The 26,549-nt window shown below is 54.8% G+C and overlaps 12 protein-coding genes across 12 annotated transcripts; 6 read left to right on the forward strand and 6 right to left on the reverse strand.

Moving 5' to 3' along the window:
• Positions 1–14: 14 nt before the first annotated feature.
• On the forward strand, positions 15–1,203 carry CkaCkLH20_01308 (replication factor C; the record flags this gene model as incomplete). Its single annotated transcript, XM_038884027.1, has 3 exons — positions 15–130; positions 182–402; positions 455–1,203. 3 exons carry the CDS (start codon positions 15–17, stop codon positions 1,201–1,203), a joined length of 1,086 nt encoding a protein of 361 aa, XP_038750619.1.
• A 203-nt stretch (positions 1,204–1,406) lies between these two features.
• CkaCkLH20_01309 (imidazoleglycerol-phosphate dehydratase) lies at positions 1,407–1,811 on the reverse strand (the record flags this gene model as incomplete). The annotated part of the gene is made up of 2 exons (XM_038884028.1): positions 1,407–1,572; positions 1,642–1,811. 2 exons carry the CDS (start codon positions 1,809–1,811, stop codon positions 1,407–1,409), a joined length of 336 nt encoding a protein of 111 aa, XP_038750620.1.
• Positions 1,812–2,287: 476 nt separating this feature from the next.
• Positions 2,288–3,260, forward strand: CkaCkLH20_01310 (urease accessory protein; the record flags this gene model as incomplete). The annotated part of the gene is made up of 2 exons (XM_038884029.1): positions 2,288–2,450; positions 2,521–3,260. The coding sequence occupies 2 exons, from the start codon at positions 2,288–2,290 to the stop codon at positions 3,258–3,260; spliced, it is 903 nt and encodes a 300-aa protein (XP_038750621.1).
• A 105-nt stretch (positions 3,261–3,365) lies between these two features.
• Positions 3,366–4,630, reverse strand: CkaCkLH20_01311 (uncharacterized protein; the record flags this gene model as incomplete). The annotated part of the gene is made up of 2 exons (XM_038884030.1): positions 3,366–3,967; positions 4,021–4,630. 2 exons carry the CDS (start codon positions 4,628–4,630, stop codon positions 3,366–3,368), a joined length of 1,212 nt encoding a protein of 403 aa, XP_038750622.1.
• A 364-nt stretch (positions 4,631–4,994) lies between these two features.
• CkaCkLH20_01312 (GTP-binding protein) lies at positions 4,995–6,527 on the forward strand (the record flags this gene model as incomplete). Its single annotated transcript, XM_038884031.1, has 6 exons — positions 4,995–5,023; positions 5,080–5,108; positions 5,319–5,333; positions 5,384–5,408; positions 5,460–5,891; positions 5,942–6,527. 6 exons carry the CDS (start codon positions 4,995–4,997, stop codon positions 6,525–6,527), a joined length of 1,116 nt encoding a protein of 371 aa, XP_038750623.1.
• Positions 6,528–6,894: 367 nt separating this feature from the next.
• Positions 6,895–7,343, reverse strand: CkaCkLH20_01313 (uncharacterized protein; the record flags this gene model as incomplete). Its single annotated transcript, XM_038884032.1, has 3 exons — positions 6,895–7,000; positions 7,059–7,145; positions 7,210–7,343. The coding sequence occupies 3 exons, from the start codon at positions 7,341–7,343 to the stop codon at positions 6,895–6,897; spliced, it is 327 nt and encodes a 108-aa protein (XP_038750624.1).
• A 1,163-nt stretch (positions 7,344–8,506) lies between these two features.
• CkaCkLH20_01314 (uncharacterized protein) lies at positions 8,507–10,113 on the reverse strand (the record flags this gene model as incomplete). The annotated part of the gene is made up of 5 exons (XM_038884033.1): positions 8,507–9,016; positions 9,075–9,392; positions 9,444–9,870; positions 9,945–10,021; positions 10,060–10,113. 5 exons carry the CDS (start codon positions 10,111–10,113, stop codon positions 8,507–8,509), a joined length of 1,386 nt encoding a protein of 461 aa, XP_038750625.1.
• Positions 10,114–10,994: 881 nt separating this feature from the next.
• Positions 10,995–12,377, reverse strand: CkaCkLH20_01315 (uncharacterized protein; the record flags this gene model as incomplete). The annotated part of the gene is made up of 1 exon (XM_038884034.1): positions 10,995–12,377. One exon carries the CDS (start codon positions 12,375–12,377, stop codon positions 10,995–10,997), a length of 1,383 nt encoding a protein of 460 aa, XP_038750626.1.
• Positions 12,378–13,067: 690 nt separating this feature from the next.
• Positions 13,068–13,737, forward strand: CkaCkLH20_01316 (60s ribosomal subunit assembly export protein loc1; the record flags this gene model as incomplete). The annotated part of the gene is made up of 2 exons (XM_038884035.1): positions 13,068–13,382; positions 13,450–13,737. The coding sequence occupies 2 exons, from the start codon at positions 13,068–13,070 to the stop codon at positions 13,735–13,737; spliced, it is 603 nt and encodes a 200-aa protein (XP_038750627.1).
• A 377-nt stretch (positions 13,738–14,114) lies between these two features.
• On the reverse strand, positions 14,115–15,658 carry CkaCkLH20_01317 (uncharacterized protein; the record flags this gene model as incomplete). The annotated part of the gene is made up of 6 exons (XM_038884036.1): positions 14,115–14,393; positions 14,448–14,562; positions 14,612–14,726; positions 14,780–14,915; positions 14,969–15,052; positions 15,110–15,658. The coding sequence occupies 6 exons, from the start codon at positions 15,656–15,658 to the stop codon at positions 14,115–14,117; spliced, it is 1,278 nt and encodes a 425-aa protein (XP_038750628.1).
• A 985-nt stretch (positions 15,659–16,643) lies between these two features.
• CkaCkLH20_01318 (uncharacterized protein) lies at positions 16,644–19,646 on the forward strand (the record flags this gene model as incomplete). The annotated part of the gene is made up of 5 exons (XM_038884037.1): positions 16,644–17,822; positions 17,876–17,991; positions 18,047–18,607; positions 18,659–18,756; positions 18,808–19,646. The coding sequence occupies 5 exons, from the start codon at positions 16,644–16,646 to the stop codon at positions 19,644–19,646; spliced, it is 2,793 nt and encodes a 930-aa protein (XP_038750629.1).
• A 437-nt stretch (positions 19,647–20,083) lies between these two features.
• Positions 20,084–23,467, forward strand: CkaCkLH20_01319 (uncharacterized protein; the record flags this gene model as incomplete). Its single annotated transcript, XM_038884038.1, has 1 exon — positions 20,084–23,467. One exon carries the CDS (start codon positions 20,084–20,086, stop codon positions 23,465–23,467), a length of 3,384 nt encoding a protein of 1,127 aa, XP_038750630.1.
• Positions 23,468–26,549: the final 3,082 nt, after the last annotated feature.

Raw genomic sequence — 26,549 nt, forward strand, 5'->3', positions numbered from 1 at the left:
TAGGTTCAGACACCATGCCTGCACAGAAGTCAATCACGAAGCCCGAAGAGGCTGGCGAGTCATCAACATCTGCGGCTAAGAAAGCTTTGACAGCCGCGTCAAATGGTGTTCCTAACTACGAGCTCCCATGGTAGGTTTCCCGGTCGTGATCGCGGGGGCTGGATACTGATGCGTACTTTAGGGTCGAGAAATACCGTCCGGTATTCCTGGACGACGTTGTCGGAAACACCGAAACGATCGATCGATTGAAGATCATTGCGAAGGAGGGAAACATGCCACACGTCATCATCTCAGGCATGCCTGGTATCGGAAAGACGACAAGTGTGCTTTGCCTGGCGAGACAATTGCTGGGAGAATCGTACAAGGAGGCCGTGCTAGAGCTGAACGCCTCCGATGAGAGAGGTATGAGATCACCAACCCGCTACTCATGGCAATTGCTGACTCCAGGTTGCAGGTATCGACGTCGTCCGTAACCGCATCAAGGGCTTCGCCCAGAAGAAGGTCACCCTGCCCCAAGGCCGCCACAAGCTCGTCATTCTTGACGAAGCCGACAGCATGACATCAGGCGCGCAGCAGGCCCTCCGCCGCACGATGGAGATCTACTCAAACACGACCCGCTTCGCCTTCGCTTGCAACCAGTCCAACAAGATCATCGAGCCGCTGCAGTCCCGTTGCGCCATCCTGCGCTACGCACGTCTCACCGACGAGCAGGTCGTCAAGCGTCTTCTGCAAATCATCGAGGCCGAGAAGGTGGAGTACAGCGACGACGGTCTGGCAGCGCTCGTGTTCAGCGCCGAGGGTGATATGCGACAAGCCATCAACAACCTACAGTCGACCTTTGCCGGTTTCGGCTTCGTGTCCGGCGACAACGTCTTCAAGGTCGTCGACTCCCCGCACCCGATCAAGGTTCAGGCTATGCTCAAGGCATGCTACGAGGGAAACGTCGACTCGGCGCTGGATAGCCTGAGGGAGTTGTGGGAGCTGGGTTACTCGAGCCACGACATCATCAGCACCATGTTTAAGGTCACCAAGACGATCCCCACGCTCAGCGAACACTCCAAGCTGGAGTTCATCAAGGAGATTGGCTTTACGCACATGAAGATTCTCGAGGGAGTGCAGACGCTGCTGCAATTGAGTGGTTGCGTGGCGAGGCTCTGCAAGATCAACATGGACCCCAAGAAGTTCGACGCGCCGTCAAAATAACGAGACCGTAAAGCTGGCAGACCTACCTCTGGTGGGAACTAATGACTTGCATGATTCGGCGTTGTGGGATTTAGGTCTGTGGCACCTTGACGTGTACCAAAAATCATGGATTTGAATATCCGGTGTTATACAGTAAAATGAGAACATTTCAGGTCATCTTGGGTGAATCATACCCTCATTGATGTGTCGGTAATCCCTGCGTTTTATTTCTTCTCGGATGGGTTCTCAAGGAACTCCTGCTCAAACCTCTCCCACTTGGCTCTGTCCCTCAGGATGCGCTTCTGCATCCTCACCTTGGCCTCGTATTCTCTTAACCTGTGATCCGCCTCGAGCATGCTACCCAGCACCATGGCGGACATTTGCACGTAGCTGCATGCCGTGTCAGCCCGTCCGAACTAAAGGTGAACCAAGCGACAGCTGTCGCGTGACGCAAATTACCATTTGAACTGAATCGTTAGGCCCTTGTACAGCGGCGAGAACTTGTACGCGACGGCGCCGAGGACCGCCGCTCCGAGACCCCATCTCGCCGCTCCGATGACGGCTCCCCGGGTTGCTTCCCACGCGGCGTCGTTGGCCTCGACGCTCTTCATCTGGTCGTGCGACTTCATCTCGCGGGCATGGCGCGGCCGGGAAGCGGGCCGGGTCGCGTGCGGGCAAAAGTGATGACGTCGGCGACGGTCTACTCCCAAGACCGATGAGTCGTCGAGTGTGTGAACGAGATTGAGTAATTAGGTCGGTCGACGGGAGGGCGAATCTTTGATCACAACAAAGTGAGAGGAAGTCGGACTTTGATGAAATCTGATTGGTGAAAATCGTACGATGGTCGTTTGCTACCCTCTCTGCTCTCTGCTTAGTTGAATTGGAAGTCCTTTTTTGCTCCATCAATCCCCGAAGCCGAGCAGTCTGGACGGCGAGTGGGACGAGAGCAGACGCCGAGGCGCATCCTTGCTCGCAGCCCGCAGCGCGTCCGATGTCACTCAGCGGGTTCCAATCCAGTGGGGTGTCCCCCCGCCGATGCCGCTGAAGGGTCTCTTCATCCCCAAAATGCAGGGGCTCCAAAAGCTTATCACCTCCAACTTCTTCCATGCACCCCTCATCCTCTTCAATGGGAAGAGACGAGTCCATTGACGATGCTGAAAAGGAGGTGTTGGAGTTAGAAGCGCGCCTAGAGGCAGCGAGGGGGAAGTTGAAAGGCCTCAGGGGGGAGACGGATTCTCTGCCGTCCAGAGGCCTTCCCAAACCTTCACGTCAGTCTCTCATCTCGACCATCTCGTTGATGTCACATATCATAGAAAACCCCGACTAACGCCACGAAAGCCTCCCTCACGCTCTCAAACCACTACTACCTCCTCCTCTCGGACTCGGCCCTGCCACTTGGCTCCTTCGCCTTCAGCAGCGGTCTCGAGTCCTACCTGGCCCACACCCGGGGCCGCTCCTCCTTCAACGTCTTCCTCCCGGAATCCATCTCCGCCTACGCCTCGACGACGCTCCCCTTCGTCCTCGCCGCGCACCGGGACCCGACCACCGTCGCGGAGGTGGACGACAACCTCGACGCGGCCATCATCTGCACCGTCGGCCGCCGCGCCTCCATCGCGCAGGGCCGCGCCCTGCTCTCCATCTGGGAGCGCTCCTTCGCGACGTCCGCCCCCCGCGACGCCGTCGAGACGCTGCGGCCCTACGCGGCGCTGCTCAAGTCCACGTCGTCGAGCAAGACGACGAGCGCCGACGAGTGGGCTGATCCGCCCTTGGTGTTTGCGCATCTGGCGCCCCTGTTCGGCGCGATATGCAACCTCGTCGGGCTTACATTGCAGCAGACGGCGTACATCTTCATGATGGGCCACGTCAAGGCTCTGATCTCGGCGGCCGTGAGAGCGAGCATGTTCGGCCCGTACCAGGCGCAGAAGGTGCTCGCTAGTGCGCAGGTTCAGCAGACGATTACGGCTGCTATTGACAGGGAGTGGGAGACGCCCATAGAAAGGGCCGGGCAGACGATGCCGGTGATGGACTTGTGGATAGGCAGACACGAAGTTCTGTATTCACGAATATTCAACAGTTAAAATTCTTTCAGGTCGCAAACCTGGCTGTGTCCCTCGATGTTCCATTATCAACGGGTATCATGATCGCTTTTATCAGTTATTGTACAAGTCTCCCTTTTCCCCTGCTCACTCGTCATCGTCGTCGCTGTCGTATGCGACTAATGGTCCCGCAGACGCGGCGGGTTTGGGCTTCGATGCCACAGCCACCTTGGCACTGTTCAAAGCTGCAAGAGTGCTACTGGAGAAGATGCCACCAGACAGGATCGGCTGCGCTTGTGGTGCTGGAAGAGCCTGGTACTGCATCTGGTTTGACCCATCCCCATTCTCAATCATGGGCCGTTCTTGATATTCCACTTCGAAGCCCTCCCGTCCGACTGGGTTCACGGCATTCGCGCCGCGAGCGAAGTGAACCTCGTCTGGCGCCTCGTAACCTTCGAGCCCGTAGCTGCTCTCGATCTTTCGTCTTTTTCTCGCTTCCGGATCTTTGCCTTCTATCTCCGCCACAAACTCTGCCGGAAGCGCCCGTCGGATGGCCTCGGCGGCCTGCTCCTCGATACGTCTCGCCTCGCGTGCTTGGGCCATGGGGTTTGGGTCCGCGGTTGCCCAGCGGACGTTGAGGATCTCTTCGTGGTCCAGGGACTGGTGCGCCATCGCCTCCTTGGCGAATTGGGCGTTCGCCTCGTTTGTATATGTGATGAATGCGACTCCGCGGGTGTTCAGTACGCGAACTGGGAAAACGTTAGCAATGACCAGCCGATACACCGACGCTTGTGCAACTTACTTCGTTCGATCTGACCCCATTCCGCAAAGTGACGCGCAACGATCTCTTCGATGTCGTCTGTGACGTGTATCCTTCCAACGTAAATCGTACGGTTCTGCCTCATGAAGCTGCCAACACCACCCATATCATCTCTGTAGTCGGAGTGCTTGTCGCGGCCGAAACAGTCGACGTTCGGGTTGAACATGTCGTGGATGCCCGGCAGCCGGTGCAGGTACTCGCAGTCCTGGCCCTTGGGGCAGATGCCGCGCGCGAAGAAGAGGCAGAAGTAGCTCCCGGAGACCTGGTCGGCCCTCGTGTAGCCGCTGTCCTTGGCGACGTTGCAGCGGCCCTTGGCGTGGGTTTTCGACAGGTACTTGTCCTCGCGGTCGCCGCCGGACCACTTGTTGTACCAGATGTTGAAGATGGTTCCCGTCTGCGGCGGCGGCTCCGACGTGATGAAGGACGGGTCGACCTGGGGCCGCGCCGGGCGCTTCTTCTTGCGGACGATCTTCTTGACTTTCCTCTCCGTCGGCGCCGCGACTTCGGTGCTGGTCGTCGTCAGCGCCGTCTCCTGCGCCTCGCCGCCATCGACCTGTTCGGTTATCGGGGGTGCGACCTCTTCGTCCGACATGATTGCGGTTGTTGTAGTTGTAATTGCCGATTCGCGATTCGTATGTGAACGAAAGACAGCTCGGGGGAATGTCGCAAGACGAATTTCTAGGTTCGCCGCGCGCGATCATTAGGTAAGCGTAACCGCGTTGGACCAAAGTGTGGCGCATGCTAAGAGCGGTCAGTGGGAACCCTGCAGGCTCGAGCAGCCCCGCGGTAAATTCTGCCGCCGCTGTCGACTTCCCACGCCTTGGTCGGTGGCTGCCCCACCTCGAAGTTGTGAAGCCTTCATCGAGTCGTCTGCGACGCTTCCTTCTGCCGTCTTTTTCTTGTTTTAAGGTTGTTTTTCGGGGTCTGTAGACTCTGAAACCGAATAGACCGCCAAGATGGTCAACATCACGGAGAAGATCAAGGAGTAGGGACCCTCGGCACCAAAGCGCATGAGGACGGACGCTGACGATGCGGGATCAGGATTGAGGATGAGATGAGGAGGACTCAAAGTAAGGAAGCCACCGCCGATAGCTGGACGATTCTCGACGCAGTTCATGCGACCAAAAGACGAGAAGCTTAGGCGAGAGGAAGAATGCTTTATCAATGTTTCTGCAGGATGAAGAGCATTTGAAACGCCAGCTTTTGCGGTCTTGACATGTCGAGAGGAAATCAAGCTAGCCGGCTTTTTAATGTCATGAAAATATGCTAAAACTTTCTAGAGAACAAGGCAACTGGTATGTTGTGAATGCGAATAAGTCCGACCACTATTAACCGACATGATTAGAATATCATTTGGGTCTCCTCAAGGGGTAAGCCATCCGAATGACCTTTGCCAAACCTCCCCGCTGACACATTCCCAGTAAACTCGCGCGTCTAAGAGCACAGCTTCTGGAGCCCGGCCCGGGCTCAGGCGGCGGCGGCGGTGCCGGCTTCGACGTCAGCAAAAGCGGTGATGCAAGAATAGCCCTCGTTGGCTTCCCCTCGGTCGGAAAGTCGACGTTCCTCTCAAAAGTCACGAAGACGAGGTCCGAGGTCGCCTCGTACGCCTTCACGACGCTCACGGCCATCCCCGGCGTCCTCGAGTACGGCGGCGCCGAGATCCAGCTGCTCGATCTGCCCGGTATCATCGAGGGCGCCGCCGAGGGCAAGGGCAGAGGAAGACAGGTCATCTCGGCGGCCAAGACCAGCGACATGATCCTCATGGTGCTCGACGCGACCAAGAAGGCGGAGCAGAGGGCCCTCCTCGAGGCCGAACTGGAAGCCGTCGGCATCCGCCTGAACAGAGAACCACCGTACGGAGAACCCCCTAACGCCCCCCGGCTGACTGCTGACAATCTCGCAGTAACATCTACCTCAAGGCCAAGAAGGCCGGCGGCATGAAGATCACCTTCCAGAGCCCCCCGAAAGCCATGGACGAGAAGATGGTCTTCAACATCCTGCGCGACTACAAGATCCTGAACTGCGAGGTGCTCGTGCGCGACGAGAACGCGACGGTCGACGACCTGATCGACGTCATCATGAAGGACCACCGCAAGTACATCAAGTGCCTGTACGTGTACAACAAGATCGACAGCGTGTCGCTCGACTTCCTCGACAAGCTGGCGCGCGAGCCGCAGACGGCCGTCATGAGCTGCGAGCTCGACCTCGGCATCCAGGACGTCATCGACCGCTGCTGGCTGGAGCTCAAGCTCATCCGCATCTACACGAAGCGCAAGGGCGACGACCCGGACTTCAGCGAGGCGCTCATCGTGCGCAGCAACAGCACCATCGAGGACGTGTGCGACCGTATCCACAGGACGCTCAAGGACACTTTCAAGTATGCGCTCGTTTGGGGCGCGAGTGCCAGGCATGTGCCGCAGAGAGTAGGACTGGGGCATGTTGTGGCGGACGAGGATGTGGTTTACATTGTGAGCGCGTGGAAGGCATAGATGACGAAGTCACGAATAGGACGATGGTTGAATGTTATGCGGAGTCTGAATTTCCTATGCGGGCTACCGAAAGATGAGTAGCCGACGGATACAGCCCCTCCAGAATCCTAGCCATTAAAAAACTAGAGAAGAAGCAGAGAAAGAAAACCTGATATCGTTTCGTGTCATGTCATGGTACAGTCCCTTTATCCTCAAGGACAGTGGTACCCCGTTGAACGCCGATGCCCCGTTCTCTCCGGGAGTAAAAACAAGCCAGAGGAGGTTGCAGACTCCTTCCCCTCCCAGAAAGACAAACATAAAGATAACACAAGAGAGCCCAACCCATCATCAAAAGCTTTTGTACTTTGGTCAAGAAGATGCGAAGAGCCTAGAAGGCGTTTTCCTTGGGGGGCGACGGCGTCCTGCTGCCGAAGAGAGCGTCGCCCTCGAGCTTCTTGGCGGAGTGCTGGGCGAAGAGGGACTTCGGCTTGACCCTGGATGGCAGTGGTTAGCACAGGTTTGAGAGATGGCAGAAGGGGAGGGTAGACATACTTGCCAACCTGCTTGTTGCGGAGGGCGTTGAGCTTTGCAGTGCAAGGGCTCATGATGTTGTCAGAGGGAGAGATGTATGTCTTGGAGCTATTGACGGCACGAGAGATTAGAACATGTTGCTTGGAAGTGGTGGGTAAGCGGAGTATCCTACTTCTCCTGGGCCATCTTGTCCTGCAGGACCTGGCGGTGGTATTCCATGCTCTTAACCTCCTTGGAGCCGGGCTCGTTGGTAGCGGCGGCAACAGGAGTGTTGACATCCTTCTCAGCGAGAACGTTGGAGGCCATTGTTGCTAGAGTGTATGTGTGTCTGTTGATGGAGTTGAAAGGCGATGTATGTGCGATGCGACAAAGTGCAGAAGGTTGGTATCAGTGATGCGATGCGATGCGTTGAGGTTGCGGTTGAATAGTAGGTAGGCAGATGGATGTGATGTGGATTTGCTTGGTACAGATGGAGGTGGGTGAGGCCAATGCAGAAGAGAAGAAAGGCTTTGTATTTGAATGGGAGTGCTTGTGTGCGGCATGCACCAAGATTGCCGTGGAGTGTTTATGACGTTTGTGAATTGATGTGAAAAAGATGCACGGCAGGCCTGCGGATGGTCGTTCAAGTCCAGTCTTCAGTGGAGTACCTCAGAGTAGTTGCTGGGCTGTGGAAAAGTAAACGAATTTTCGGTCGGTTGACGGGGCAACAGGGTGAGAAACGAAACGGTCGCTCTGGGCTGGCGTTGGGTGGTGCAGGGGTTCAGGGGTTTAAAGTGGAAGGAGTTTTTTGGCTTCCATTGGGATGGAATGCGGGCCCCGGGCAAGCCTGACGGGCTGGACATGCCACCACGTCCGGGGTGACCTACCTTACCTGGACGTTGCTACTGTCAACTTGGACGCCTCTCTGCGGTAAGGAGCCCAGTTGTCCGTGAGATGGTGCGCTGTCAGCCCGGCTTTTTTCTTGCCTGTCCCCTTCTAGCGCTTCCTAGGTAACCCGGCCACCCCAGACCTTCCTGACGCGTTGCTACCCTGATCCAAATTGCTCTGGAGCACAGCTCAAGGTGTTCGTTCGGTGATGTGTTGTGCATTGCATCTCGCTCCTGGTCTGTGGAGTGGCCTTGACCCCTCCATCTCTACCTTGGCCGGGATGCGAAAGAGTCAAGCACCCTAGGAGGGTTGCATCTGCGCAAATCCTGACCAGTCAGTGTTACTGGCATGCAATGTCTCGAACCGCTAGGAGGACATATCGACACATCTCCAAGGTGACCGGGCCCGGAGCTTAATGCCGCATGGTTCGTGATATAACCCCAGAATGCGCGTGGCCCGGCGATGGCTGTGAGTCACAGGAACGGCGGGCCAACGGCTAAGGGATCGACACTCGTTCCAGTTCCAGTGACACCTGGATTTTGTTATACACGATATGCTATTCAAACTACATACTAAACCAACCCAACAGCTGTCATCATCCCTTACAATTTGGACCGGTTGATGTTGGCTCCCGGCTGTACCGTCTTGGTCTTGTACTGCACCATCAGCTGCTCCGTCTTCGCCTTCTGCCTCTGGATCTTCTCCGTGACCTCCTTGCCCCTCTTGTTCTCGTTGCGGCCCATCTGCTGCAGATGCACCTCGTCGGGGCCGTCGGCGAGACGGAGCGTCCTGATGCCGGCCCAAGAGCTGGCGAGCGGGGTGTCCTGGCAGACGCCGGCGGCGCCGAAGGACTGGATGGCCCGGTCGATGACCGTCAGCGCCGTCTGCGGGACGAGGACCTTGGCCTCGGCGATCTCCTTCAGGGCCTTCTTCGGGCCGTGGTCGTCCATCTTGATGGCCGCGTTGAGGACGACCAGGCGCGCGGCGTCGATTTCGATGCGCGACTTGGCTACCCACTCGAGGATGACGCCGTGTTCCCTCAGCTGCTTGCCGAAGGGCGTCTTGGTGGGGTCGTTGATGCGCATCAGCATCCATTCGAGAGCGCGCTCGGCCTGGGGGAGGTATGTCAGCGAGTTGTATTATGTGGGGATTTTATCTCTCGAGACTTACAGCTCCGATGGTACGCATGGCGTGGTGGATGCGGCCGGGGCCGAGTCTGCCCTGAATGATCTCGAAGCCGCGTCCTTCGCCGAGAACGAGATTGCTTGCGGGCACGCGGACGTCCTTAAAGCTGATGTGGCCGTGGCCATGGGGCGCATCGTCGTAGCCGTAAACGTTGAGCATGCGGTGGATCGTGATGCCCTTGGTGTCCGCGGGGACCAGAATAACGGACTGTTGCTGGTAGACGTCCTTGTTGTTGGGGTCACTCTTGCCCATGACGATGTAGATCGAGCAGCGAGGGTCTCCAGCACCGCTAGACCACCATTTCTACTCCAGTCAGCACATCACCTTTAACCTCTATGTGGTCGCATAACCTACCGAACCGTTGAGGACGTATTCGTTGCCCTCCTTGCGCATGCTCAGCTGAATGTTCGTAGCATCCGACGAGGCGACGTCGGGCTCCGTCATCAAGAACGCAGAACGGATCTTGCCGTCCATCAAGGGCTTGAGCCACGTCTTCTTCTGCTCCTCGTTGCCGTACTTGGCCAGCACCTCCATGTTGCCGGTGTCGGGCGCCGCGCAGTTGACGGCCTCGGACGCGACCCTCGACTTGCCGAGCCACTCGGCCATGAGGCCGTACTCAAGGTTCGTGAAGCCCGGAGACTCCTTGTAGTGGCCTTTGGGCAGGAACATGTTCCAGAGACCCAGCTTCTGGGCCTTGGCTTTGAGGTCGTCGACGATGGCCGGGTGGTGGTCCCATCTCGCGTCGCCCTGGCCGATTTGGGCTTCCAATACGGGGTCGGCACTGCGATTCCGAGTGTGTCAGCGTCGTGGTGGCGGGGGGATTGGAGTACAGGCGGCGGATGCGTGGTTGCTTACGGGATACACTCCTCCTCGACGAACTTCGCGACGAGGTCGAGGGCCTCTTTGGCGCGATCGCTGAGGCGATTCAGGACCTGGTGGCGAGCTGGGTTAGATACCGAGGCGAAGCGACCGAGCTATCCTCCCCGCAGTGAGCACTTACGATAGCTGGAACTTTGGACGTCATTTTGGCAACACTAGGGACAGATAAAACCAATGGTACAATTGAATCTCAGGGTGGTCTATCACAGTGGATTGTAGAGGCCGGGGGTTCAGGAGATTGATGTACGGTCAACAGCATAGAGGCCACCTCCCTTTTGAACGGGAAATGTTTAGTCTGCATCGTACGGTAGATGAGCGTTGAGACGACCCGGAGCCGAGGTTGATTCTGGAGCTACAGGGACTCCAAAATGTGGGGATCCTGGGGTAACTGCAGTGTCTTGACCTCCGCCTCCGCGTCTGAGAGTGGCCCCTCACGACGGTGGATTGTGTTCCACCAGATCTCTGCCATTCCCTACCTAGGTAAATGTTCAATGCAAGGAGTACGAATATCTACGATTTGTAACACTTCACTTTGTGACTGACAGACCCCGGAGGTGATTACTTAGTATATAACGTTATCTGCATCATCTGCATCGAAAGTCATCCAACCTGGGACACCAAGTACGGTGCGTCTCATGCGATTATCTCATCTCCAACTGAAATTTAGAGACCTTTGCTACCTGCCTGACAACGCCTCGGCGCCCGGTTACTCTCTAAAACTCAAAGCCGTAGTGGCACCACCTCGCGGCCAGCTCTGCGGGGAAAGCACCGGCTGTGCCGCATCTCCAATAGGAGCATACGAAGCCCACTTCGGTGCCTCGGTGCGGCGTCCTTGGATTCCGGTGGGTTAGCCTATTTCGGAACATAATCCCGATCTCGTCAGTTGACAACTCCGATGTGGATTTGAACCGCTGTGTGAATTGCAATCGCTGTATTCTAGTCTAACATAACCACGTGTTGTATCGTTGATATAACTTTTCCTGAACTCTCCGTTTATCCCCCAAAATACCATGATCTAGACTCCTTCTATGTGCGGTAGTCACCATTAATAGTGATGTACTCATGGCTGTAGTCGCAGGTCCAGTACGTAGCTTCCTTGTCGCCGGTTCCCAGTCTAACCAGGATCTCCAAGTCCTCAAGCTCCAAAATCTGAGAAGCCCGAGCCTCATCGACCATCTCAGGCTCGCCGTTGATCAAGAGCTTCAGCTCAGCAGTGCCGTCGGTGGGAACAAACGAAACGTTGGTCTTCTCAGGGACAACCTCGGGAACGTCGTTGACGGCCTGGCCGGGTTCCGAGACCAGAGAGTAGCCGGTAGCGCACAGAATGCGGCCCCAGTTGGCGTCACGGCCGTAGAGCGCAGTCTTGACGAGAGGGGATCTGGCAATGGTGCTGGCAATCTTTCTGGCGGCCTCCTCGCTCGCAGACTCGACGACGCGGATGGTGACAAACTTGGTGGCGCCCTCGCCGTCACGGACAATCAGCTTGGCCAAGTCGATGGAGAAGTCAGTCAGGACCTCCTTGAAAGCGGCGTAGTCGGGGGAGTCCTGAGAAGCGATCTCCTTGCCGCCGGCAGCACCGTTGGCGAGCAGAGCAAGAGTGTCGTTCGTGGAGGTGTCACCGTCGATGGTAATGCTGTTGAAGGAGCGATCGACGGCGTGCTTGAGGACCGAGGGCATAACGGCAGGCGAGATAGGGGCGTCCGTGGCAACGACACCGAGAAGCGTAGCCATGTTGGGGTGAATCATACCAGCGCCCTTGGTGGTACCGGCAATGCGGTACTCAACGCCTGGTGAAGACGGCAGAGTGAAGGTCTTGGACATGAGCTTAGGGAAGGTATCGGTGGTGCAGATGGCGGTGGCAAAGCTTAGCCAGTGCTTGTGAGAAGAGCCCAGAGCGCCCTGGGCGGCGGGCACGTTGTTGACGATTTTCGAAATGGGCAATCTCTGTCCAATGACTCCAGTGCTCATCACGATGGTTGATGACGCATCGCCATCACCGCCCACGGCCTTGTCCGCCGCATGAGCCATCAGAGAGGCATCCTCCAGACCACCCTTACCCGTGACAGCGTTGGCGCATCCCGAGTTGATGAGGACGCTGCGGATGCCCTTGTTGGCCTTCTTCTTCAACAGGTCCCTGCTGAAGGTGACAGGCGCGGCCTGGAACTTGTTCTTGGTGAACACGGCCGCGGCGGCGCAGGGACGGTCGGAGCTGAGAAGGGCCAGGTCCGGCTTCGTCTTGTTTCCAGGCTTCACTCCGACCAAGATGCCAGAAGCTTGGAATCCTTGGGGATATGTGCCCTCTGTTGGGATGTACTTCTTCTTCGCGACGGGAATGCTCTCAGCAGAGACCGAGTAGCACCGCGCGAACTGGGCCAGATGGCCAGGAAACCTCTTGACAGGCTGCGACATCCTGTCAATTGGGAATGCCCCCAATGATGCGACCAAGGAGAGGAGGAGTTGTGAAGACGAAGCTCGGGAGCCAATGGCTCAGAAATCGGGCTGTAGAGGTATTGATCCTACGAATGTGAGTTGTTCGACGGAGGGTTGTTAGTCACGGGAGAAAGAGGTGAGAGATTTGGGTGACTGCGATAACGGCAAGCCGCCTGAATTTTTGACAGGGATCATAGCGGTGCTGCAAAAAGAGCGCTTTGGGACCCAGGACTGAGTCCGAATCCTGGCAACGGTCCCTGAATCCGTGGTCCATTTCGGAGAGCCGAGTCAATTCCACCGAGACGTTGTTTCCGAGACTTTTGATTGAGTCTCGGAAGAGTGATGTCGTCTTTTCACATGACGTATCAATTGCAGATGCTGAGGAGTTGTGACGTTGATGCAGTTTTGTTTTGTTTTCATTTTCATTTGAAGCTCACTTGAAGTCTTAGAAGGTTCTCATTTGCAGCTCAGGCGTTGCGAGCGCTGAAGTCGAATGGCGGGGAACGGACCCACTCAAGCTTATCGCCTCCCGCGTGGTGAGCTTATCGCTCTGCGCCGACCAAAAAAAATTCTAGAACTCGCATCTCGGTCCCTCGAACTCTCGTGTCGCGCGACCAGCAATTGAACAACCGCCACACCCGACCATCTCGAACCAGCGCGTCAGTCAAAATGGGTCCTTCCAAGACGAAAACGATCAAGAACAAGCACGCCGCCAACAAGTCCGGCATCAAGAACAGCAAGGCGAGCGACCGCGACAGGAGCACCGTCCCCGATGGCATCGTCAGGAAATCGAGAGACACCCCCAAGGGCACCAAGCCGCTGAAGGGCAAGGGCAAATCCGGCCTGGAGGCCCTGCTGAAGAAGCGCAAGAAGAAGGTCTACACCGAGAAGGAGCTCGACATCCCCAAGCTCAACACGATCGTTCCCGCGGGCGTGCAGAAGCCCAAGGGCAAGAAGAAGGGCAAGGTTTTCGTCGATGACAGGGTAAGGAGCGCCCGTGACCGCGCGGTAATGCTGCGCATGTAGTACGCATGCTGACTGAAGTGATTAGGAGAGCATGAACACCATCCTGGCCATGGTCCAGGCCGAGAAGGAGGGTCAGATCGAGTCCAAGATGATGAAGGCGAGACAAATGGAGGAAATTCGCGAGGCCCGCCGGGTAGAGGCCGAAAAGAAGGAGGCGGAGAAGAAGGCAAAGTTGGAGGACACCAAGGACTCCCTCCGCAAGAAGCGCAAGCGCAACATCGGCGCCGAGAACGAGAATAACATCAACGACATCGCCGTCGCCGGATCCAAGGCCGTCAAGCCGAAGAAGAAGAAGAGCGTGTCGTTCGCGTAGAAAAAGTCCATCGCCTCTTATCTTCGTATCGGTATTATTTTGCATCACGGGCGGCGTTTGGGAGTGCCAAAAAAAGAACAGACTGGGCTGGGACATGTGGGAGGGGAATCTTGTTCATCTTTATTTACCCCCTTTGCAAGTGTTTGGCGGCGTTCAGAGCAGATACCATGGCGGATCTCGCCCTTCCGCATGAGCTTAATGCATCACCATGGGCATCCATCGGGGTCGAGGGCCGGGTAGTAATGTACATCTTCGCGATGCATCTATTTGTCTCTTTCCCTGTCTATAGCCCTGTATATTCTCCAGACATATCTAAATGGAAGGGAAGCGATCTTATCTATACAGTGTCTCTAGCCTCCCTACTTTTGCTGGTCTGCTCATGAGTCGCTGGCTCTGATCTCCATTCTGTGCTTTACAGGGTCGAAGTGGTACTCTGCGGAGCCATTCGTGGCGGGAGCCGCGTTGGTCTTGGGGGGTAGTGAGTCGTGGTTGACGTTGAATGCCATGTGGTTGAAGAAGTTTGTAACCGGCTTTGCGTGCCATCTTCCGCCGCCGGGCTCGAACCAGCAAAGATGACCACCCAGAGAGGTTGTGCACAAAACCGTGTAGGGATTCTTTCGGAACTCCTCGTACGGGATTGCCTCTTCAACCGCAATCTACCAACTTGTGTTAGTATAATCATCGGGCTCTGGCTATGTAGGGGGGCTTACCGGATCGTCCGTTGCATGTAGAGCCAAGAAAGGGACTCTGATGGCCAAGACGGCATCGCAAGATGATGCATCTCTGTAGTAGGCAGATTCGGTGGGGTATCCCCAGCTGATGCATCTGTAGGGGTCAGACATAAGATGGATGATGGCGGTCTCGAACAACGTACTGGACTTCTCTGTCAAACTCCCAGAGATACGTAACCTTCTGAAGGCGCTCCAAGTCTAGTTTGGTGTACTTCTGGATATCTTCTTTGTGGCCATTGATGAGTTGCTTCATACTCTCTGAGGTAGTATTAGTGAATAAGATCGAACGGAGCAAGGGATGAACCACTGACCTCCCATAACTCTCTGGTAAACCTCTCTGCCGATGAAAGTCCTCTTCAGCGCCTTGTTGGACACCTCCAAGTTGAAAGGGTTGGAGCAAACAATAGCAGCTGTCAACAGACAGTTGGTACCCTCCTCGCCACAGTACTATACCATACACATCAGAAAAAGCGAAATTGGTGGGTGAGAATGTAACATACATTTGTCAACATGTTAGCACCGAGCGAGAAGCCCAAGCCAAACAGGGGCCGGTTGGGGAACTTCTGCCTCAACCACTTGACCGTCTAAGTTGAAATTGATGTCAGCTGTGTTTTCAGTTGGAGTTCTTGATGAGCACCGACCTGTCTGAAATCCCAAGTTGCCCTTGCGTTATACAAGGTGCCGCTGGTGAACTTGCTCTTGGCGCAGCCTCTCGAGTTGACCACGCAAATCTCCCAATTCCCCGAATCAATCAGCGGTGCAATTGCATGTCTGAGATAAATCTCATGAGACCCTCCGGAAAGACCGTGAAGCACAACCAGCTGCGGGCGGTCGTCGTCAGACGCCAGCGTGTCAAAGTCCTGGTCCTTGAAGTAGACCGTTCGGGGAGGCAGGGTGTCGTCTGTCTCCTCGAACGGCTCCGTGACGAAATCGACAGCGAAGGTGCCCTCAAAAGCCTTGGAGTCGGCGTCGAAGACCTTTCGTCGATAGTACACCGGAGGTCCATGCTGCTTGGTGGCGGTCCACATGGTTTGCAAGTGGCCGTTCAGGAGAAGAGGGTTCATCTGGCACGGCGGTGTAACCTTCTCGCAGATCTTGAGCAGATCCGTCTTTGAGCCATCTTTCTCCTGGAGGGCCACGGGGGACGGCGAATGCGTGAAGTTGATTCTGGCCCGGCCTAACCACTCCATGATTCGGAGTCTTCGGGTGAGTGACGTTCGAGACAGGTTGGATTAAGGAGGGATGAGTTAGTGGCGGGAGTGGCGCCTGAAGAATGCTCTCGGGGGGATCGAAGAACAGCAATACAGGCGCTTAGAACGAAAACACGACATACAAAGTAGACACCACTTGTGAGGACTCGAGGAGAGGGAGACGAGGGTAGAGCTTTATCTAGAAGAGAGGAAACTCGGCCATGTGAAATAGGACGAAGTAGACACAAGTCATGGCGGTGGAGCCCCCAAGGGCCCCCAATGGAAGGGACCCGTAGCTTGTTTGCAGCTTCAGAACAAACACCCAACAACAGCAGACAGGCGCCGGACGACTTGTCTTTTTCGGGGCTGCACCGAGGCGCCAATAAGACAACCATGAGCTATGTACGGTAGATCGGGACTGGGTTCACCGATCGTCCGTCCTGCAGAGAAGGGAATCGGTCCTATCCATGCTTGCGAAGGGTAGGACCCAAGGACGTGGGAAAAACTAGCGAGAGACAGCTCGATTTAAGCCGAGGCACAAGACGACAAGCCAATTAGAAGGGGCTACAGCGGTGCAGACGTTGAACTGTGTAAACCCGCCGAGCATGGAGATGTCTGATAATGTCTGATGCTTGTCGACGTTTTGTTGTATCTACAGGAAATACCACTGTGACTTATTAAGTAAGACCTTAACCTTCAAGACTTAGCAACTCGCTCGCTGTCTCGATGTTTCTTTCATTCTCTTTTAGGCCTGGCCCGAGTCCAAAAAGTCCAACGTCGGCATGGATCAGTGGCCCGTGCATTTCTCCCGGCACGTGTAATTATGTAAGGCATGCAGGGGCCATGGACATCTCCCAACCTGTCGTTCCTGACGTGAGCCTCGCGACCTGCAGATGCGACCATTGGACAGCAACCGCGTCGATTCAACAAAGCGGCCATCGAGACTGTTTGTAGCGACGCCTGCGCTCCTTATGCAGTCCCAAAGATGACCTACCGGGGCTCTTTGCCTTCGGGGCAGGCCTTTAATGGCCAGCAGCACCTTCCGCAGGCCTACAACGACCCATACGGCACCGGCAATGGCAATGGCAATGGCAATGGCAACCCCGACGGCCAAAATCCACCGTACCTGAATGCTGCCTATGGCGGTATCGGCCAGGCGCAAGGCAACTTCCATCCGTCTCCAGTTCCTCCTGCCTCTACCCTTCCACCTGCTGCCGCGCCTGCCCCGATGAACATGCATGCGAACGGATATGGCCACTATCCTCCTGCCTATGGCGGCAACTTTCCGCCGCAGCAGCATCAACAACAGCAACAGCAGCAGCTGCCGCCGCCGCAGTCGCTGCACTACTCTCAACAAGGCCAACAGTCCTTTGCCCAAAGCAACGTGATGAACTCGCCCTTCGTGTCTCCTCACTTACCTCACGCTTCCTACCCGCAACATACTCAAGCCGCGCGATCACCTGCACTGCCGACCGCTTCCATACCGAACCCGACGACCCCAACCTACGCCGAATATCGACCGCAACCGCCGCAGCAACCGCAAGCCCAATACCAGCCGCACTTTCAGCAACCGGTTAGCCAGCAGCAGCGCCATCAGGTCCAACAGCTGCACAACGTTCAACCGCAGGCCGCACCTCAGTATGCTCAATTCTCACAGCCAGCCATGGGCAACAGTCAGAGTGTCCCGGTCCTGAATCAGCCTTTCGCCGAACCTTCCCACGTCCAGCCGAGTCCTGAGCCCAACCGTGCCAACTCCCCCGTCGTACAACCCGCCAGATCTCCCAGTATAGCCAGGAAATCGCCCGCAATATCGTCCATGAATTCCCCCGCCGTATCATCGAGGGGCTCCCCGGCTCTCTCCACGAAAGCGAGATCCTACGATACGACTGCGATTCTTGTACATGTGGCTGAGGAGTGTTTTGAAAAGGCGAAGCGTGCAGTACAGCAAGTTGCCGCATCTTTGGCCGAAGAGCAAGTGCGCGAATATCAGAAGCTGATCACCACCGGGCTTGCATGCCTCGAAGCCGCTTTCCAGAGCAACCGTCTGTCGCCCAGACAAGAGGCGAGGGCACGGCTTAGATATGCGTCCATCTTGTGCGAAGAGACTGAGAACCTGCAGGAAGCTGAGACTGCACTCAGCAAGGGCATCACCATTTGCGAAAAGGTTTGTTCTCAACCGATCCCCGCCCTACTGTCTTCATACTGACCCCTCGGTAGCATAGGTACACTGACCTCAAGTACTGTATGCAATATCTGCTGTTGCGGGTGCTTTTTCAGCGGAACCAAAAGGCAGCCTTTATTGCCATTGAAAAGAACATATCTGACTGTCTCACGTACGCCATACCATGCTTCTCGGAAACCAATGGACATGCTGACTCATGAATCTAGTTTCAAACACACCCACTGGGTCTACGCCTTCCGCTTGTTGAAGGCTACGTTCCATGTACATGCTGGCAGCCCGCCAGACGCGGCGGTCCTGGAAAACTTTCGGGCCATCTCTGCGCTGGCGAGTGATCGAAATGACCACGCCATGGTTGTGTTTGCCTCTCTTCTTGAAGGCCTGTCCATGTTGAGGACGATTCGACCTGACACCATTGAGCGTGTACAAACTTGTTTGGCCCAGGCTACCAAGTATCAACTCGACCCATCTGTTCAAATACCGCAGCTCGATATTCTGACACTGCTGCTGGATCTTGCATGCAGCATGCACCAAAAGACACCGGACATCTTGATATACAAACTGAAAACCCTGCAAAGCAAACTGGACGACAGCATGGGCTCATCAACCTGGAGCGACTTGAACCCGGAAATTCTCATCCCTATCAACAAGGCCTCTGCTGCATCCGCCACGCTTAGCGACGACACAACTGCTATTCTTCGAGCCGGCCCGTCAAGTCACGATTACGTGGTCATGACTTTCCTAAACAGACTAGAAATTGTTGTTCTCACGTAAGTCGGCCCATTCTGCAGCCTTGGAGCCGTTGCGCTAATACGGTGCAGTTATACTTTCAGTGGCCTTGCCGGTATGTATAGGCCTGGACACGAATCAAGACGAAGCCACGAATTCTGGAAGGAAGGCTTTGAGGTCTTGGCGAAATGTAAGTTTGTATGCGTCTTGCTCTGGCATACAAGACTAATTGAGCCTCAAGGGAACAAAGACGTGGCACCAAACATTTCCGGTTCTTCACTACAAGGCTGTATCGAGCAGGCCAAGTGGAGAACTGAGATCTTCTGCTATCTTCAACTTCTTACTGGGCTCTACTTCGCAACTCATAGCCAGTGGGCCAAGGTTGAGCAGTGTGTGGCGAAGCTTCAGCAAGCCATTACGCCAGGTATCAACGATATCTTCGGTCTCTTCTCGCTCTATCTCTCGGGCGTGTACCACCAAGGCACTGGCGATCTCGAGACAGCTCTGCTGCTGTTTGAAGACGAAAGATTGAGTATCAGCGCAGGCCAGGCGGGACACGGTGGCAGGAAACCTGCAAAGCAAGACCTGTGTATCCTCGCCGCTCTGAATCGACTTTGGATTCTCCAGGATGCGACCTATCTCGATGCGGCAACGTCCACCGATCTCTTAAACACACTTCGGCCTATATGTGTTGAGCACCAGGACCCTGACATCCGGACTGCATTCAATCTTGTACAAGCAACAGCTTCAACGAGCCCTCCTCCGTCAATGCATCAGATCAAGACGAGTATAACAAACTCGTTGAATGGTTCAAAACTGACAGGTAACACGCACTGTCTGGCAATAGCCCTAAGTATCATGCGATACCGGTTATTTGACAACGTGGTGGGCGAACAAGCCCTCAAGAGCGCGAAAGCAGCTTCGACTCAGGCCAAACGAAGTGGCAACCTTCTCTGGATGAGTGTTGCGGACGGCATGTTGGCAGACTCTTTTGAAGTCCAAGCAATGTTCCCCGAAGCTGAAACGGCACGCCGCAATGCTACGGAGCATGCGTCTTACGCGTTTACGGGCAAGGAGTAGGCTCTGGCCGAGCTTGATTTGTGATTGGGGGCATAGGATCTGGCGTCTGGAACGGTATTTGGTCTGGCATGAGTTGGTGGTTGTTTGGGAAAGCACAATACCCCATATGTATCGCTCTCAAAACGGCGGCTCCTGATATTTTGCACGTCGTCTACTACTGTTACAAGGCCTAAAACGTTTAGTTGTGAAAATTACAAATTGTATGTACTCTGTCTCTTCAGCATATTCGTACCTTGATCTGGGATGAGGTTGAATGATGCGTACAGGGATGAGGTAGGTAATTAAGGTCGCCACAGCAGGGACCAAGTGGACCCTGGTCGCGTCAAGCGCCGCGCCTTACAACTGCTGGCAAAAAAAATTCCTGGGCAGCTCCAAGCCCACTTCCTCTCTGCACAACTGCCCATTGCGCTTAAGGGATTTCATCGACAGTTTTCGCAATGTTCCGTGCGAACCGTCTACGTGTTCTGAGTCTCAAGACCCCATACGCTTACTCGCCTTTCCAGTCGTTCGCATCACCACCATGTAGATTGCGACCGTCACTACTCCCGAGCGCCACTTTGACCGGCGGCCGGGCCTACTCCGACGATGCGAAATCTCCGAATACCGACGATGCGGAAACACCAGCTACGGACGATGCGAAAAAGACCGGTACCAGAACTACACGGTCACCCAGAAAGGCGAAAGAGAAGGCAAAGAAAGCCAGACAAAAATCCAAAGCTAGGCCGGCGCCAGCAGCGCCGGCGGGGCCAACCGCAGCCGATCAAGGTCATCTTGAGGTCGTTCAACATGTCTTCCAGTCTCTCGACAGGCTTGAAGACAGTTACAGGACCATCAGTCAAAAGTTAGCCTCACTTCAAGAGGAGAAGAACGGTGCTGCCGAAGAGCATGCGAACAAGAAGTCGGGCAAGGATGCAGGCGACGAGGCCTTCGACAAACAACTCGAGCGACAGACGAATAAGCTGGGAGGCAGGCTCAAAACTGTTGAGCGCACTCTAGACATTCTCAAGAATGTCCTGAACAGCCAAGAGATTCCTCTTGTGAGCCTGACGAAACGAACCGAAGACTCCTCGGCACCCGCTAAGTCGAAGCCGACAAAGAAGCCCAAGGGCGAGATTCCAGGGCCTAAAGCAACAGGAAAGAGCAAGGTCTCGTCGACTAAGGTCCGGAAGGTGGCATCGGAATCTTCAAATTCATCGCCGGCAGAGAGCAAGGCCGAAGAGTGGACATCGCTGGCGGATCGCATGCGGCGCAATAAGAAAGCCGTCGCGGCCGCTGCGGTGGCTGCTGGGGCATCGGGTCTACGTGCGGCCAGAGGAGCCGACGGGAAAAAAAGGCCCCCTGGCGAAGACTCGCCGGCACCGAGAACGTCCAGAACCAGAGGAACCCCGCTGAATGTGGAATCGGTGAAAGCGGACAGTCTACGGCTAACGCCCATCGAGATAGAAGACATGCCAGAGGTCCCACGGTTGTCATATGGATTGGACAGAGCTCTGTTCAATCCGGGCGTTTACTTATTGCAGGATCCGCACACTGGCGTCTACAACTTTGACCCATACCTGGCAAACATTATGCCGATCAACGAGTTTGATTTCAACGCGTTGAAGAAGTATGTGACCTCCTCGAAGGACGAGACTCTTTTCAATCTTGCTAGGCAGCAGGGCAAAAAGTACAGTGGATCGACATCCAGCATGACCTCGATGCTGTCACATTTTCACTACCTTCTCTCGGCTTGGCGACCGCTCAATTTCAGCATGATGAGCAAATCGTTCAATGTTGAAAGTCAAAGGTTCACCCAGATCTTGCGGGCTCCGGCAGCTACATTCCTCCACCATCGCGATGGAGTTTATGCTATCGACGCCGACAAAGAGTACGACTTTGCAACCATTCTCAGCATGCTGGGCAAGTCGATGGAGAAGCTTCTCACTTTGCCTCGAGATGAATTCGAGAGATATCGGAAAAAGAATTCGGACCAGATTTCGGAGGAAGAGCGCAACGCCAGCGAGGCGTTCCACTTCTCCACCATGGGAGACTTCCTCATGCGTTCTCAACTCGACGCCTATGATCCCCGCTTGCCAGGCACTGGCATGTTCGATCTCAAGACAAGATCCGTGATATCCATCCGAATGGACGCCGGGGGATACAAAAAGGGACTCGGTTACGAGCTCCGCAGACGCCATGGTACTTGGGAATCTTTCGAACGCGAATATTTTGACATGATCAGGTCGGCCATGCTCAAGTACTCGCTGCAAGTGCGGATGGGCCGAATGGACGGCATCTTTGTCGCTTTCCACAACACCCAACGCATCTTCGGCTTCCAGTATGTCAGCATCAACGAGATGGACAATGCTTTGCATGGAACCGAAGACCGAGCTCTGGGTGACATGGAATTCAAACTGAGTGTTCACTTGCTGAATAAGGTGATGGACCAAGCCACCAACCGGTTTCCAGGTCGGTCGATTCGTCTGCACGTGGAAACTCGAGACACAAACCCGCCACTCATGTACATCTTCGCGAAGCCGGTTACGGCGGAGGAGATTGATGACATCCAATCATCCCAGGCTGAAGAGATCGCTGAGTATGAGAAGCAGATTCTCGGGCTTGTTCAGGGGCAACCGGGAGACCAAGCCACGGCCTCAGAAGCTGAAGACATGGAGTCAGAAGCTGAGCAGGCTCTCGACGAGGTGGGAGAAGCTTCCATGGCTGAGAGTCAGCGACAGTTTACCTGGGAGGAAATGCAGGATAAGGTGGAGGCGGCGATCGAAGATGACTCTCTTGGGGTTGACCATGTTCGCGAAGCAATCCGCGATGCCCTTGAGCAGAGCGGGTTGTTGAAAGCAAGAACTTCGGAAGAAGCGCGGGGCTATGTCGACTCTTTGCTCGAAGTTCTTACACGCAACGAAGCCACCGAAGATGACCAGCAGGGCGCAACAATCAATGTTGAAACCGGGTCCCTGACGTTTGAGGTTGGACAAGGGGGTGATCTGAACGTTGTGGACAAGGCCAGCCAACCCACCGAAGAGGAGAGCCTGACCGATGTTGCCAACAAAAACGCCGAGGCGACTGAAGCGCAATTATTGCAAGAGGCGGCGTCCTCTGTCGAAAGTCAGACTACAGATGCAGGTGTCTCCCGTGACACCAGTCTAAAGGAGCTTATCCTTCAATTGGCCTCGACCGTGGACGAGAAGGTCGAATTCGACGACGTGGAACAGCCGGACGAAGAGCCCGTCTCTGACGTCTCCAAACTTCGAACTTTTGGAAGGATTCTTTCTGAACTTGTGGCGAAATCGAAAGAGGTGGGCTCGGAAGCAGAGGAGACATCATCGCCGTCTGGAGAGTCATCGAAACAGGTCGAGGTCGAGGAACAGAAGACTGAACAGACTGAAGATTCGGACAGCGCGCCTGCGCCGGAGGAAGAAGAGGAGCTCTTGGGAATGCACTTGACGGTGCGAAACAAGGTCAACGGGCTTGATGTGGTCCGACCCCCGAGGACGGCGGAGAGTTGGGATTGGAGTCTGGAGTACTCCCTCAACGAGCTGCCTTCTGATCAGGCGCGGAGGATTTACCAGGCGGTCAAGCAGAGAAGACGCAAGGTCCTCGAGAGGGAGGATGGGGACCGGGACCGGGAGTGGTACAAGATGTTCAAGGGCCGGCTGAAGCAACTGAGCGAAGAGGGCCGCGTATACCGCAAGGAGAAGGACGCGGAAAGCCAGAAGCGTCCGGTCCACGTCTACGGCAACGACGAGCCCATGACGTGGGACGATGCGTTTGGGTATTTGAAGGATTGGAAGAAGGACACCTCGGACCAGGACAAGAAGGAATAGGCGTCGAGGGACCAAAAGAAATGATTGAGCAGGAATGGACGACATGTTGTACAACACCAACCGGATAAAAAGAAAATCTTGTAACTCAACTGTATATAATCACTTGTAAAGTAGAAGCGGGGAACGCTTGACGATGTGTCCTGGCTATTCATCTCTATCAACGAACTTTCTCCGTTCAGCTACAACTGCATCATTCTGACTTCTTGCAAGGCAGTATCTGAAGATGCAGTGCGGGTGTCCGTCGCAGATTTGAGATCTTCGAGATGCCTATTTGCTGGCAACCTTGCTATGCTGTCGTCTTCTCCTGGGTTGTCGTCCAGCATCAGCAGATGTGATCCGTACGTCTATGGTCTTGAGATTTTCGTATCATCACGGATGCCTATTCGATAGTTAAAAGGTAAATGCAGCGAATCTCGTTGCATGCAGGCATCTGCAAACCCGGGTTTAATTTCCTTGTCTATCGGCATCCGCAGCATGCACTGCAGACCCAAACGGAGTAGAGTAACTCATATGGACCCCCTCTTTCCTAACCTGGAATTTGGGCCTCTAGTTTTGACGTTGCCGCTGCCCAACTTCCCTTCTCGCCCAACATTTGCCTCAACTAAGGTAGGTTGCTTCTAGCCCGCCCGGTGGGATCTCATCTCACCCTGCCGCTTACCTACTTCCTAGGAGCAGCGCTATCAGGTGCCTGTTTATGCCTTATATATTCGAGGGTCGGTCCTGGTGTTCTCGAACAACTTGTTCGCGTGTGGAATTGCCACGCGCGCTCAGACACACAAGCTCATCTCGTCGGCATCACAATCAAAATAATGTTGTCTTGGTTTCGTCGTTGGTTGCCTATATCTGCATCCACAACACCATCGACTGCTTCCACTTCTTCGCTTCGGGAGGCCCCAAGCGACTCAGACAGTATTTCACTTTCTAGCGGCCTCAATAGTGCTGGCGAGGGTCTCGCTTACGCTGATAGCGACTTTGACGCTAATAGCGAAGTCGATGCTGAAGAATCCGCAGCAAATCTCAGAAGCAGAGCTATCGAACCCTGGACTGCTAATTCAGAGAATCGGACATACAGATTTGGTGACGAATACTCTCAGGAGCGATTGCCTCGCGAAGCCGCATCGAGCCTGTGTGAATCGTGCCTACAATAAGAGGAATTGTACTTGCGCCCACTTCGACCTTCCAACAAAGAGCGCCCTTCATTCGAGTTTCGCCACTGCTCTAGCTGGAAAGCTCTCAGGGAGTCGGCCTTGAGAGGCTGTCAGCTTTGTCAAGTGTTCAGAAATGGCTGTTTGCATTCTCAGCAGCACAAGCTGTCAAAAACCCGAGAGAAAATTGATAGCCAACTTGATGGCGCAGGGCTCACGGTTATCCGCTCAACTTCTGACGCCGTGATCAATAAGGCTCAATGGAAGACTCAGGTATTCAATTGGAGCCTGATTACTTATTGCAGCCGAGACCGGCGAGAACTTGATATTTTGGATGCCAAAGTGGAAGCAGATTTTCTACTTGGGCATGAAAATGGTGAGTCTCTTGCCCCCGGCGAGAATCCTCGTTGACCGAAGAGAAAGCGAATAGCACCTTCCAAACACAAGGAGGTTTCGACGCTAGAGTCTGTACGGTATCACCAGAGCTGGGTCTCGCCAGGCAGTGGCTATCAGATTGCGAACAACACGACCTGGAATGCGTCGACGAACTTGACTCTAGCGGTTCTATACGAGCTGAGAATCCCACGCGTCTTCTTCAGATTGAGCGAGGAGCCGATCAGGTCAGATTGATTCCAACACAACGTAACCGTCAATATGACTATGTCACCTTAAGTCATCGTTGGGGCGGTAGCAATATCATCTCGACTCTCAAGGCCAATGTGGAAAGTCGCATCCATGACGGTATCAAGGCCGCAAGTCTACCAGCGACTTTCAGAGACGCCGTCATTGCGACAGATAAGCTTGGATACCGGTACTTGTGGATTGACTCACTCTGCATCATACAGGATGACGAGCAGGACTGGGAACGGGAGTGTCCCCGGATGGCATCTATTTACGAAGGATCCAAGCTGACAATCGCTGGCCCTGCAGCGAAGGACTCTCGATCTGGATTCTTACACGACAGGAGCCTCATAGGAGATTCGTCGTATCGGACGACGCTTCAATACCGAGACGAGGGTGGCGATCCAAACGGGTTATTGACGCTATATTACGCCGGACCGACAGACTACGAAAAAAACATACATCCATACAAGACAGAGCCTGAGTCACTTTTGTTGCGTCGCGGATGGATATTTCAAGAGAGCCTCTTATCCAGGCGTACGCTCAATTTCGGCACGAATCAAATGTATCTCGATTGCAGAAGAGGTACGCGATATGAGATGTCCCATCTGGGAGAAACTTTTGGTTTTGGCCGAAGGCCTCGCTATTACCCCATGCAGAGGCAGCAGCCCGACGACACCCACGAATATTACAACTGGTGGAGGAAGATAGTGAAGAAGTACTCTTCCTGTGAACTGACGTTCATGACTGATCGTCTACCAGCGATCTCTGGCATCGCCCATAGTCTGAGCCCCCCGGTCTCCGATCAATACCTTGCAGGACTCTGGAGGAACGACATGCCACGGGCTTTGTCATGGTTCAACAAAAAGGGGCTGGACGCTTCAAGATGGTCTGATAACGCAACATCAAGTGAATATCTTGGCCCGAGCTGGTCTTGGATCTCATTGCCAGTGCCCGTCGTTTATCCTCGTTCAACTTGTGCCACTCTCCAGTGGAGTGCGCAGTTGGTATCGGCCTCTATGTCCCTGAGAGGAAGTGATCCTTGCGGAAGGGTCACGGAGGGGAAACTAACAATCCGAGGTAAATTGGTCGAAGCAGTCATCAAAAAGGTTGAGGTCCGATCTAAGCCTCAAATCTCATTCGTTGCGTGTCCGCTTTCTGGTCAAACGACCACCACCGAAACGTCGAATTGGCCGCTTGATTCGGATGAGCCCCTTAACTTGTATACGTCCCTTCGTCTGGATGAGCCGTCAATGCCGACATCGATCGAATCGGCATATTTCTTTCCAGATAACCCGGGGGTATTTCTTTCGCTT

Source organism: Colletotrichum karsti, assembly GCF_011947395.1.
Source record: "Colletotrichum karsti strain CkLH20 chromosome Unknown Scaffold3, whole genome shotgun sequence".
Taxonomy (NCBI): domain Eukaryota; kingdom Fungi; phylum Ascomycota; class Sordariomycetes; order Glomerellales; family Glomerellaceae; genus Colletotrichum; species Colletotrichum karsti.